This window comes from Nipponia nippon, unplaced genomic scaffold, assembly GCF_047370975.1.
Source record: "Nipponia nippon isolate SJK-2023a ecotype South Korea unplaced genomic scaffold, ASM4737097v1 scaffold_1, whole genome shotgun sequence".
Lineage (NCBI taxonomy): Eukaryota > Metazoa > Chordata > Aves > Pelecaniformes > Threskiornithidae > Nipponia > Nipponia nippon.
The window spans coordinates 46,546,248-46,558,867 of NW_028262290.1; the positions used below are offsets into that span (position 1 = coordinate 46,546,248).

The 12,620-nt window shown below is 42.8% G+C and overlaps 1 protein-coding gene across 29 annotated transcripts in view; it reads right to left on the reverse strand.

Annotated features, from left to right (window-relative positions):
• Positions 1-3,307: 3,307 nt before the first annotated feature.
• Positions 3,308-12,620, reverse strand: part of DTNA (dystrobrevin alpha) — a 232,177-nt gene continuing 222,864 nt past the window's right edge. For all 29 annotated transcript variants that reach the window (XM_087753978.1, XM_087753959.1, XM_087753951.1 and 26 more), the window contains one exon: positions 3,308-6,962. Coding sequence is in view for 2 of the 29 variants with exons in the window: in XM_087754054.1 (XP_087610180.1) it covers positions 6,807-6,962 (156 nt within the window). In the remaining 27 variants the exon portion in view is untranslated. The remainder of the gene's footprint in view (positions 6,963-12,620) is intronic.

Sequence of the window (12,620 nt, forward strand, 5' to 3'; positions counted from 1 at the left end):
TGGTGATGAAAGCTGCTGCTTACAGCGCCTGTAAGCTCTTGTTTTTTCACATGAAGACAGCCCTAAAAGAAGTGTGGAGACAAAAGCACAGGTCTTCAAGGCTTGCTAAGCACCTGATTCCTAGCGATAGCAGCAGTGTTATGTGCATAACATCGCGGGGGATTTCAGGCTACTGTCAGTGACCTTAAAAAAACAACAAAGCAAAAAAGGGAAAAAAATCGAGTGTAATGGGACTGGGCAACAGTCAGGGGTGCAGGAGGAGAGGTAAGCCTGCGGGGCAGGGGGGTACAAACGTTTTTGGTGAAACCAGGGAAGAGTTTTGGATGGCCAAAAGAAACTTTTTGACCTGAGTGAGGGACTGCGCGCAGGAGAAACTCCAGTCTGGGCCCCCTGGCTGCTCCCCTGGGGAATGGGACAGGAGGGCAGAGAGAGATGCACGCTCACCGAGGGGGAGAAACGTGCTTCCCAAGGAGCTGCTCCTCGAGGTGGTGCCAGACGGCTCCCTGCTTTTGGGGAGGTGTCCAGCAAATCCCGTTTCACCCTGGTGTGAGACTGGAACGACAGCAGAAGTATAAGGACAAGCGTTCGTGCAGGGGTGGCCCTGCAGTCACACAGAGGTGCTCATGGTGGAGGGAGGAGGAGCAGGGAGGCTTCGCGCCCCAGGCTGGGGTTACGGGAGGCTTTCAGAGATCGGGGGGATGCAAAGACCAAAAGCTGAGAAACGTAGGTACGCAGGCTCACATCCCCAGATTGGAAACCACTTTGCCCCATATTTTTTTAGACAGGAATGTACCAAGAGGGGCCAAAACCAAACCCAGCAGTAATAAGAAAACCGCTCAAAACACATACTCACAGGGTGCCTCTTTTCTGAAAGAACATGCAGGCTGCACGCAATGCTGAGCTGTAACAAGCAGAGGAGAAGAAACGTTAACCGGGAGGCCTTTACGGCTGCCAATTAGCATAACAAGCAGCAGGCCTAACACATCTGCCATCTGGCCACCGCCGAGTGTTATGTAAAAAACGTAAGTCACGAGGAAATTAATTTGCTCGTGGTAAACTATGCTGTATTAAATAGCAAACTCCACTCTGCAGCATCGCATACCAAAGATGAAATGCGCTGTGGCCTCCTCCATTTCCTTCCAAGACACGGAAAAGCAACTACTCTTTCACATTGCCTATCTTTTTAGTCTTTATTATCTGCAAGCTGCCTTAACCATCTTATCTCAAAGTTTGCATGATGTGGCTGCACGATTCGCCTGCTCCCCTGTGCCCATCCCCTGGCCTTGTCCTGGGAGGTCGTTTTCCCAAAACAGCTTTTTTCTAGAAAGCTCCAGACTTGTGGGCCCTCAGAAAGGCTTATTCCAGTCTGGCTTGTACCTCTCTTGGGGGAACGGGAAGCCGGTGAGAGGCGCAGCCTAATTCTGCCACTTTGCCTTTTGCAGCCAAAGGCTTGTTGGTGCTGTTCTGGCAGCATGGGACAGCTGTCCTAATCCACAGACAACTCAACTGGTGGCAATCACTCAGGAGAAAGCAAAGGGGAATCCTTAATCTGTGGATTATCTGAGGTTTTAGACAGGATGATCCTGAAGCGTATGAAATTCTTCAATGCATTTTTCCATCATGGAACAATAGAGGAGATTTCTCTTCCCACCCCACTTTAACCTATTTCTGCAATAGACTCAGCTTCATATTCCTGTGATATTCCCTTAAAAGGTTTCACCCAGAACTACGGGCTGCTTGCAAGGGAATACACAATTGCTGAGCAACAGGCCTCCCAAGCCAACTTTGGAAGAGCGGCCATAGATCCGCGTGCTGCTGCACGAAACTCCCAGGCGCTTTTAGAAACTCCCAGGCGCTTTCAGTCACCTAGTTCAGCACTGATGCAGCCAAGGTGCCAGCTTCCCAGATCTAAAGACAATTTATTTTACTTTACTTTACTTTACTTTTTTTTTTTTTTTCCCAAATGAAACTAAGTTATTTCTTCCCATATGAGCCCATTTTCCTTGTGGGGAGCAGAAAGTAGCTAGAATAACCAAGAAGCAAAGGGGAAAACAGCCTTTGCCTATAAATTAGTTTTCACCAGCTCCTTTGCTCTCCAAAGGCCATAGGCTGACTGTGGGCTGCGAAGAAATACAGCAATTTGGGATTACGTACGGATAAAACAGAGTTATCGTCATGAGGTGATGATATGTCATCATATATTACGACCCCACGGATATGAATTTGAACGGGGACTGGGGAGGCAAAGTTCAGCAGATCTGGCAAATAATTTACAGTGTAAAATGATTGTCTTTATTGAAGAACATCACCATGCAGACAGGGGAATTAGGGCGAACAAACCCTGGTGATTTATAGGTTACCACAGCAGTCAACGTTGAAGGAGGAGGCAGCAGACTGGGTTTTATCTATCTGCTTCCCAAGATACTGGGATATTTAACTGCGTGGCAAGCATCAGAGGGTGGTTTTGGTGTGCTGCTAGTGCTCTCCTTCTAAATGACCCCATCCCGGTGTAATTAATTGGCCAGGTAGCAACATCACATATACAGCCGGGGACGTTTCGGCTGTGCTGAGCTGCCAGGGACACGCTCTGCCATGGCTGGCTGCCACCCGTCCGTCTGTCCGCTGGAAGGGCTGCCACCACGGGGCAGCAGCACACCCTCAACAAGCTGCCCTGTGGAGGGCCACCAGCACCACGGGCACAAAAAGCACAGCCAGGCATTGCCTCCTGGCTGGCTTTGCCATGCCTGGAGGTACTTCACCAGGACACAAACTTGTTGCTTTAAGTAAGAGCCCTTGCTTTGCAGTTCTGTGCTTTTTTAGGTTAGCTAGCAGTTGTAATTACCAACGCCTGATATGCAAAGACACCTTAAAAGTATAATTGGGAAAATAAAGATGTGTCCTTCTGCAATAAAAGATAACGTTGAGTGTGTATGGCAAAGCCATTAAAATGCACCTTGTCCAAGATTTTGCTCCTTCTAAGGACAGAGAGAAAAACACAGTGGGTAAGAAAAAATATGGTAGTGCAGATCGGGCTTTGGTTTAAGTTCCTGAGGACCAGGAAGAGAGCAGAAAGTGCTTGGGCCTGGGGGAACGCAGGGGCTGCTCGGTGCCGTGCTCAAAGCGCTGGGGAAAGCGGTAGAGGGAGATCTCTCGCACGGAGGTGGAGGAGACAGCGTGGGTGAAGCAAAGGCTGCTCGCTGTGCCACGGGGAAACATCTTCCTTTCCTCATGAAAAAACCCCATGCTTCTGCTCTGTGGAACAGGACTTCCAAAAACAAAATAAGCCACAAACATGATGCTCCATAGATTACTTTTAAAAATCTTTTTAATGAAGAAATAATTCCATTCCAAAATATAGACACACAATTAAATAGTTTAATCACTTCAAAATATAACATGTCCCCAGTAGGTTCCAACACACACACACAAAACAATACTTAACAGCAATACAAAAAACCCATACAATAGCAGTTCTGTTACAATACCAATGAATATCGTGACATCTTTAGTGTCTCTGTATCTGTCTCAAGTGGTGTCAAGTACAGTAGTTTTAAAAATGTCTTACGGTTAGTAGCCTCAAGATGTAACTCTTCATACAGGTTTTTTTTTTTTGGTTCAAAGGTAAAAATGCCCTTTTGTCTTCAGGACACAGTGGAGTGCTTGCTGTTCACAGCTCCGTCTGCTGAATTGAACCAACGTGATTACAGCAACCCGAGGTTGCAATATTTACAAGGTCTATCTACAGCAATTGCCAAGAACCAATAAGGATGGGAGAAGATGACTGAAAGTAAAGGCAGACACACTTATGATAAATTATGATGCAACAATTTGGCTCATGCATATAAGAAAATACATATTATATCACAACAAAGGCCACACACCTTTTTATGCAGTTTAGTTAACGTTACTACTTACAGACAACCCATTCTCCACCTTCGCTTTGGACATTCGAGGACCCTATACGTCTTCACATCCCTGTCTCCTGATTCCAAACCACTGGCTTCCCTCCAGTGACAGTAAAACCACCCGGAGTTTTGACTGCTGTGGTGGGCCATTGGTAGTTAAGAAAAGGCTCACGCCAGGGACCTCTTCTGTAACTCTGTTTTAATGACCGCAAACCACAACCAAAATAATATTCAACAAGCAGACAAAGACCAGCCGGGTGAAAACGCAGCCAGCGTAACAGTTGGAAAATGCTTAAAATAGGTATTTCGAGAGCCAGGTAAGAGGTGCTTCATCTCAGAGCTCCAGGGCATAAGGGACCCAGAGGTCTACTGGGGATCACCTTCTGGACACCAGCCTGACTTCTGTACTGATCCCCGAGCAGTATGCTGTGGAGAGGACATTCCAGCTAGTTTGTGTCAATCCCTGCTCAGGAGTATCTGTGGCTTTATAGTCACAGCAGAGCAAATGCTGTTTAGCTAGCAGTCTCACTGCCTAATCCAAAATGGCCAGAAGTCAGGCGCTTGATCCGTCAACTTTTTTCCTAACTCCTAGTCTGGAAGCCCTTGCGATGGATTTATTCTATTGCATCTATTTTAAGCATAGCAATAATGAGCACGCAGACATTAAGATGATGGGAGGGATCGATTACTCTGGATACAGTTAAACATGACATGGGTTGAATTAGTCAGCCATTGCATGTAGCTGTGTTCTAGCTTGTTTTCTCTCTGTTCAGGAAATGCTTGTCTGGAATCCTGAGCTGACAGCAACATCTACAGCTTCACTGGAGTAGCTTTAAACGTGGAGTGCTAGGCACTAGTGGAGGCTCACCCATTCCTGAGAGGAGGTTGGAGGAGGGGGTGTTGGAGGATATGGTGCCTGCCTTGCTAGGACGGCACATACCCCAGGAGCAAAGACCAGTGACTGCAAAAATGAAAAGCTTACATATGAAGATATCTGGGTGCCTTAGTATGCATTTGGACGTCTGAGACCAAGCCCAGACACGCAAGGGGATGCGGACAACAGATCTGCATAGGCAATAATACAACATGAAAATGAAAAATGGCAGCAGCTCTTTCATACAGATACTCATTCCCTAACACATAGTGCCCAGGGAAACAGCCACGAGCCTAGGGAGTGCATGCAAACAAGTGGACTTACTGGGTCGAGCGACATAGCAATCTCACATAAATAGGGCAGCGCACATCCACGTCACCATGAAAGCGAGGACAGACAAACCATGTTAACCTGCTTTAGATGGGGATCTCATCACTTGCTGTAGGCAAACTGTGCTGGTGTGAAATATCTGTATGAAACGCTACTGTTTTCAGGGCCGTTCGGCAGTGTCACTTCAGGTCAGCCAGAAGCTGTAATACTGTAGTAGGGCAGTAAAATCACATGAACGCAGAGGTTGTCCTAACACTTCTCAGGGGGGTTGCGCGGCCAGTGTGTACCATTGCGCTGGGGTACTGCCCGGCTTCTGGCCTAGCTGTTCCTGGCCTGGCTCGGATTCCTCTGCCCAGCAGTGCTACGTGCCACACAGGTGTCACCTTTATTTCCGAGCAGTATGCTGTGGAGAGGACATTCCAGCTAGTTTGTGTCAATCCCTGCTCAGGAGTATCTGTGGCTTTGTAGTCACAGCAGAGCAAATGCTGTTTAGTTAGCAGTCTCACTGCCTAATCCAAAATGGCCAGGTAAGTCCCCTTTCTCCTGAAATGCCTTTGTACTTGAAAAATACTAAATCGGACAAAACTCCAACTCTGTAACTGTATGCCCGTCCTTTCGAAAAAATCCACCGCTTCTCTTGTGCTTTTCACTGATAGCTCTTTCTCCATCCAGCTCCGAAAGAGTCTCACTACACATTTCCAAGAGTGCATGCAGAACATCTGGTGGCTGGCTAAGGCAATACACATTCGGAAACAAAAAGAAAACAGTTGCAAGCGCACTTTAAGCCTGTACATTTAAAGCTGAAGGCCTCAAAAATAACGTAATGGAGGGAGGGGAGGAGGAGGGGCAGAGAGATGGAAAGAGCCGGTTTGTTGAACACATGCTTACTAAAGCTAAAACATCAATGAAACAATACCATGGAGGATTATACATAACATCAGTCAGTTCAGGGATCTTATGGCACCTGTGGTTTATAAACAGCTTTAGCAACGAGTATTTCAAAACATAGTTCACAGTTTTAAGAAGATCTGTGCTGATTTAAAAACTAGATTCTATATCATTTGAATGTCACCTTTTGTATATGATATCTATTTGGAAAAAAAATATTTACACTAACTTCTATGGCTGATTTGTTAGATTATTTTGAAAGAAACATTCCTAAGTTACACATTAGCCCTAAATTAGAGAGGTTTATTATTACTATTATTAATTATATTATTATTTTAGTACATTTTGTAGAAGTCTTACTTTAAAGACTTGCAAACAAATTGCAAATATAGTCTGGTACTTTGTTTTTTGGGCTACTAGATATATACACTCAGGAGTATAATCATTCAGTGTTAAATGCATAATTGTAGCTTTTTATTTCTTCCATGGAAAAAATGTACAGTGTATAGTAAACCGATCTACTAAAATCTCAAAGTATTCAGAAATCAAATTTCTATCTATAAACAGTACTGTCATTGTAAACTGAACAGGTTCAATATCATGTGCAAAGGGTTTACGTGAGTTATTAATACCGCCATCCTTTGTAACAGCAGTACGTATGTCAGTCTGTTTTCTTCACCGGTAATGAGCCATGTTACAGAAGATGTAGCTAATATAAGTTAGCTTTAAACAAAAGTCTTGTTGTCAAAAACACACATCTACAAACTACAACTCTTAGAACAAAAGTACTGTGCTACAGTCCTCAGAACTTAGTTATGTGATTTTTTTGTCAAGAGACGCTGCACCTCTTGGTTCCACTCTTCTGTGAAGTTTGCAGCTGAGTTTTCTTCATCGTCTGTCCGAAAGCAGCTCTCCTCATCATCAGTTCTTACATAGCTTTCGTTGTCCGTCTGACTGCAGCTGGCCTGTTGAGAAAAATTTAGGGAAGGTTTTTAAAAGGAGTGCTGGTTTAAGATGCTGCACCCACACAGGCAGAGCGAGTAAAGCCTCTGCCTGCTGCTTTATTGAGAGAAAAAAGGAGGAGCTGGCCAATTCCCATGGTTATCATCCCTGGAAAAGTTAAAAAAGTGAAAAAGCCATTCTACCTAGGTGAGCCATAGGTATCTGAGCTGTAAACAGAAACTTGCAGTGCACTTGGGAAGTTGGAAAGGTCTTCTTACCACGGGTGAGAAGGCTGTTGCCTGCTCTGCTGTGGGACCCTGGGGTAACTGGGTCTGCACAACACAGATTTGCAGATGTTCCCATTTTCCCTTCCATTTTACCCTTCCAGGTTGCTCTATAAATAGATTATTGGTAGCAAACCCATGGATTATTCCCCTTGTGCATAGTGTTCAGTCACCCACTGAAGAGTCACTCACCGTCAGGAGTCCCCCCTCCCGTGTAAACATCTCACCCTTAATTTACATGCTCAAGTATATTTCCCTATGTCTAAAAAGAAATGCAGTTACTTAAAAGGATGATTCTGGGTGCTATAGTTCGTAAACAGTCTAATCTGCTGGTGCACCAATTTCTCCTTGGTGCTCCTCCATATCCTGAAGCACCAATTAAGTATCTTAAATTCCTATATCGGAGGCATCAAAGTTGTAGCTGGTAATGGAAAATGCATGATAGAGGACTGCTGCTCTTTCTCACAACTGTGTCAGGATCTACAGTCAGGTAACATTACAAATTTCTGGCATATTTATTGTAAAGGCACTGTTTACACACTTGACTCTTTCAAAGTTAAGGAACTCATCCTTTTTCTCTTGAACTACCTCAGCCAGGAAACCAATTTGCATTACATGAGATCTGATAATAACAACATAAAAGACCAAACCCTACTGACATGAATTCTTTTCTACTCATTTCAGGCATAAGGCTGGTCTACAGGATGAGAGATGAAATGCAAATTACTTCAGCAAAAAAGGGGTAAATTAAAACCGATGAATGAAGAAAGGTCAGGTAGTTTCGCTTGCTGCTTCTCCTTCCTGACACCATTTGATTGTATTAATTATTCAAGCACAAACGTTTCCATCCGATTCCTTAATATCTAAGCATGCCAAACGGTACGACGGTCTTAATTTAGTATCTCCTTGTGTCAGGCAGTTACAAAAGACCTAGCATTAACATTTTGTTGATAAACGGAAAGGAAACCTGCACTGCAAGTCTAATGAGAGGTTCACAAAAAATTTCTGAGGTACATTTTAAACGAGTATTTTTAAAAAATCAGACATGCATCTGCACCGCTTAAGTCTGCAAACTCATTTGGAAATCACAGTAAAGCAACATTTTGCTCTTCACAATTCAGCCAAGAAATGCAAATGAAAGGCATGGAAGAGGTCAGTTCTCAGCTGCCTGAGACTGATTTTTATTGAACCAGTTTCAGGGTTATGTAAATACAGGTACATCTCCTATTTCGTGATGGTATTATTATAAACCACGAGAGCAAAAGAAGAGCGGCTTGTGAAACACTGAATGCATTAAGATGCATTGATGGCACTGCTAAGTATTTGGGTTTGCTTTGAATTTTCTGGACAAATTACTTCTCTTTGGAGGAGTGCAGAGAGGTTATTCTAAATTCTCTCAAGGCTTCTTTCTGTTCCACAGCCAGCATTGGGATAGAGAGATTTTCATACAAGAAATAATGAGTACTAACAAACCTCAGAGCTCTAAATTCATTGCAGCATTTTGGAAATGCCAGAATAAATTCCAAGATAAGACTCATGTGATTTGTCATGTTATAAAACTGTTTCATGACCTTTTTTATAACTTAATCCATGGGTTCTTTTCTGTTATTTATCATTCAGCGATTTTCAAAAACCATCCCTATCACTTGTGTAATTTTAGAATTACATTCATAAAACTAAAGCTGCTTCTTCCCAGTTAACTCGGTCACAGTTTTTACAGCTTTTTTACGCCTAAATGCTAAGAATAGGAGGACTTAAGGAGAAAAATAAAGAGGAAAACCAAAATATAGCTGAGTGCATGTAGGAGACATTTTTTAAAATGATTGTGCTGTCAGCCTGCTGTAATTTTCAAATGGAACGGTTCACAGAATGTTGTTTTTTATGCATTTGTTCAGAGAAAACCAAAAAGAGATGCAAAATCATTTGGTTGTGCTAGTAGAGTATGACTTATGGATGTGAGCAATTCATCTAGTGCTTGTACCCTGCTTCTTCACCGCTGCATCGCTGACTTGGGAGGAAGAGGCTGAAGAAACTGGGATTGCTGAGGCTGGGGCAGCGGTGGCAAGGGAGGATCAGTTAGCAGCTATTTGAGGGGTAGTTACGAGGATAACAAAGCCAAAATCTTCTTGGCAGTGCTGAAGCACACAAAAAAGGACAAATTGCATTTTGGGAGGTCCAGGTTGGACATTAGGGAAAAATAAAACCATGAGGAGGGTGGCACTGCACCGGAGGGAGGTGCCCAGAGAGGTGGTGAAATTTCCATCTGTGGAGGTTTTAAAGTCTTTCCTAGACAAAGCCAAGGCTGACATGGTCTCGTGTTGGAGCTAGACCTCTGTCAGATGGGAGACTAGACCAGACGACCTCCTGAGGGACCAACCAACCAACACACCTACACCTCTGTGATCTCCTGAGCTCCTGGCATGAAGCCCATGCAAGGAATGAACTACAGTGCATGAGCTTTAGATGCAGCCAGTCAACTCTGACTAGCAGTGTTTGGGGCCCTACAGCCGAAGAGAGGCCAAGGCACTGCTGGGAAATGTGACCTCAGGCAGTGGGCACAGCAAATCTGAAACCCACACATCCATTAACGGTGGGCCAGTAACTTGACTTGGGCCCCAGGCTGCAGATCCTGCGTCCCATCTTTCCCAAACAGTAAACGGCCAGGTCCACCTTGCAAAGGGCTGAAAATGTCAATGGCCAGTGAAATGCACACTAGCTCTAAAATCTTATTTCCTTCCCAGAAAAAAAAAGAGATGCAGGGCAGTTGTGTCTTCACAGCACTTAAATGAATCATCTGTGCCCTTCGGCTTAACCAACAGCCCTTCTCACAGCGGCACACTGGGCAGACTGGACTGATCACACCATCTCCCTTAGCCCATGGGTTTTATCACCTGACGTGTGGCAATATTTCTAATCTCTGCTGGTAAACATGAAAACAGAGTTTGGAGAAAAAGGGAAAAGATGAGAAAAACATGAAAGTGTTACTCCATGAGACTTCTGTCCTGGAAAAACAGCCAAGTTGGAGAAATAATAATTTGACAATGCATTCATATAAAACAGTTGAAGGGATTTGGGGTTTTTGTGTTGGAAAAATTTCCACCTGTTTCAATACAAACCATTCATAGAATTATAGAACCATAGAATCGTTAAGGTTGGAAAAGACCCTTAAGATCATCAAGCCCAACTGTTAACCTAGCACTGCCAAGTCCACCACTAAACCATGTCCTCAAGCACCACGTCTACCTGTCTTTTAGTCACTTTTGAAATGGAAAATGTCACCCCTGGCCACTCAAAGCCCCAGACCCCACAGTTCGTGTGATAAGGTTTAAAGCAAGTGAAAGGGCTTGGAGTGGGAATGGAACTGAGTCTTCAACTTAAATTATTGCATGTTTTTGTCAACACAGATAAAATGTGATCACAGTTAAAAAATCGAGAAACCTCTAATAAAGACTTCTCCCTGTACTCCCTCTCAAGTGGATGGTTTAGGTCTGATTTTTATTAGCTTTTCACACCTCCTTTTCTGTTATAATAATGCATATAAATGAATTAGACATGACCAACTAAAATGTTGCTATGCCAGCACTAAGAAAGCATTGCTTTAGAAAATCTAGGAAATTGTAGGTCCTGTGGGAACACGGCCACTGCAGAAGTCGACAGCTCTTCATTGAAAATGTCAACTTTTTAACCACTTTCAGAGGTGGAGGCTTTCTGCTCCCATTGGCCATCCTTGGCAAAAAAAGCAACTGCTATGAGGGGGATAAAGGCAAAATAACATCCAAGTTGCACATTCACCTAATTTCAAGATTTGCCTAGAGCCTGCTGAAAACAAGCTCAAATTCACTCTGTTACTCTATTAAAAATACAACAAGTGCTATTAAAGTACATTTAATATAAAAAGTAAACTGAAAACATGATTAAGTTATGTTTTATATATTACTGGAACCACTCGGTTTCTTGGGAATTTGTGATACTAGATGCTATTTCAAGATGAATTCTAGAGAATTGTACATAGCACTTTTAAAAAGGCAAATGCAAATAGAATGCAAAAAGCCTTAATCAAATCACATCAACACCATTTGTCCATGAGTGATGAATGAGGAAATGAACAAAACTCTGTGGCTGGCCATTAGTGGCAATGTCACTCATAAGAAGCTATAATAAACTGATTCTATTTTTCCCACCTTTTTTTAAATAAGCACAAAGGTAATACTGTTGCAAGATAAGAAAGTCTGTTGGCCTTCTACCTCATATGGCCACCTAGGCAATATAATACTGACTGTATTTGTATCATCATTGATTGAATAACATTATTGTAAAGCAAAAGTCTTGATGCAATTGCTAAGCTTCAAGCAAGAACCCAACGTAAACAGAAAAAGCACTTTAGACATTGCAACCGGTATGAACAATTTTGGATTTAATTTTCCAAGGCTATGAAATATTAGTAACAAATAAAACGCACAACATACTTCAATCTTTCATACTCACAAAAGAGTGAATCTTGAGAAGACTAAGCCATGCTTATCATGCACAGATGTATTTATCACAATGTACCATAATACAGAGTTTGTTTTTGTGGATATAGGTGAAGTGCCAAGGTCACTCATTTTTGTTGCTTATTTCTATACGGCCAGGCTTTTACAACTGGGGGGAAGGTTTCAGTCTTTGGTACTGGCTGAAGTGCTCCCCTGGGAGCTAAAAAGAGTCTCATGATGGAAGTAACCAGAGCAGAGTGTTTTAAAAAATTTCTTTTTGACAGGGTTTCAAAAGGTTTCAAAAGCATCCAGAAGATGAGATAGTAACTCCGTCTCAGATCTCTGCTAATTTGAGACAGGATACATCTTTTCAAGAAAGCTAGGTGGTATGGCAGTATGCGTTTCCCCACATCACTATGTTAACACTCTTCCTAACAAAAGCAGAAACCTTAAATGGGATTGCCTGGGGTTTATAATTCTAATGAAAAGGATTTTTTTCCCACTTAATGCAAATGGTTTGTCTGAATGCTACTACCCTTTAAAGTCATAGTTATTCATAACTGTAATTAAATTCAGTCATATATAACATTTCCACTATACACATAGTTATAGACACATACACTGTTGTTGAAAGATCTATTTTCCTTTTCAAGTGACCTGATCTATAACTGGCAACTGCAACAAAACAGAAGAAGAAAACTTATTTTTCTGGCTGTCAATGTTTAGGAAACTCTACACAGCTCATGTTTTTAACAAGGCTACTGAGAAAAATGAATGTAACCTGAGGGGCAATGTTAGGAGAATTTTTATGAGCAGTTATTTGGTGTTTATAGTACTCTGGGTATTGCTGCTTATTTGTTTTTCACATCCATTTATTCTGCTTTAGCTGCTAGAGACACTGAGACAGATTCTTCAGAAATACCTA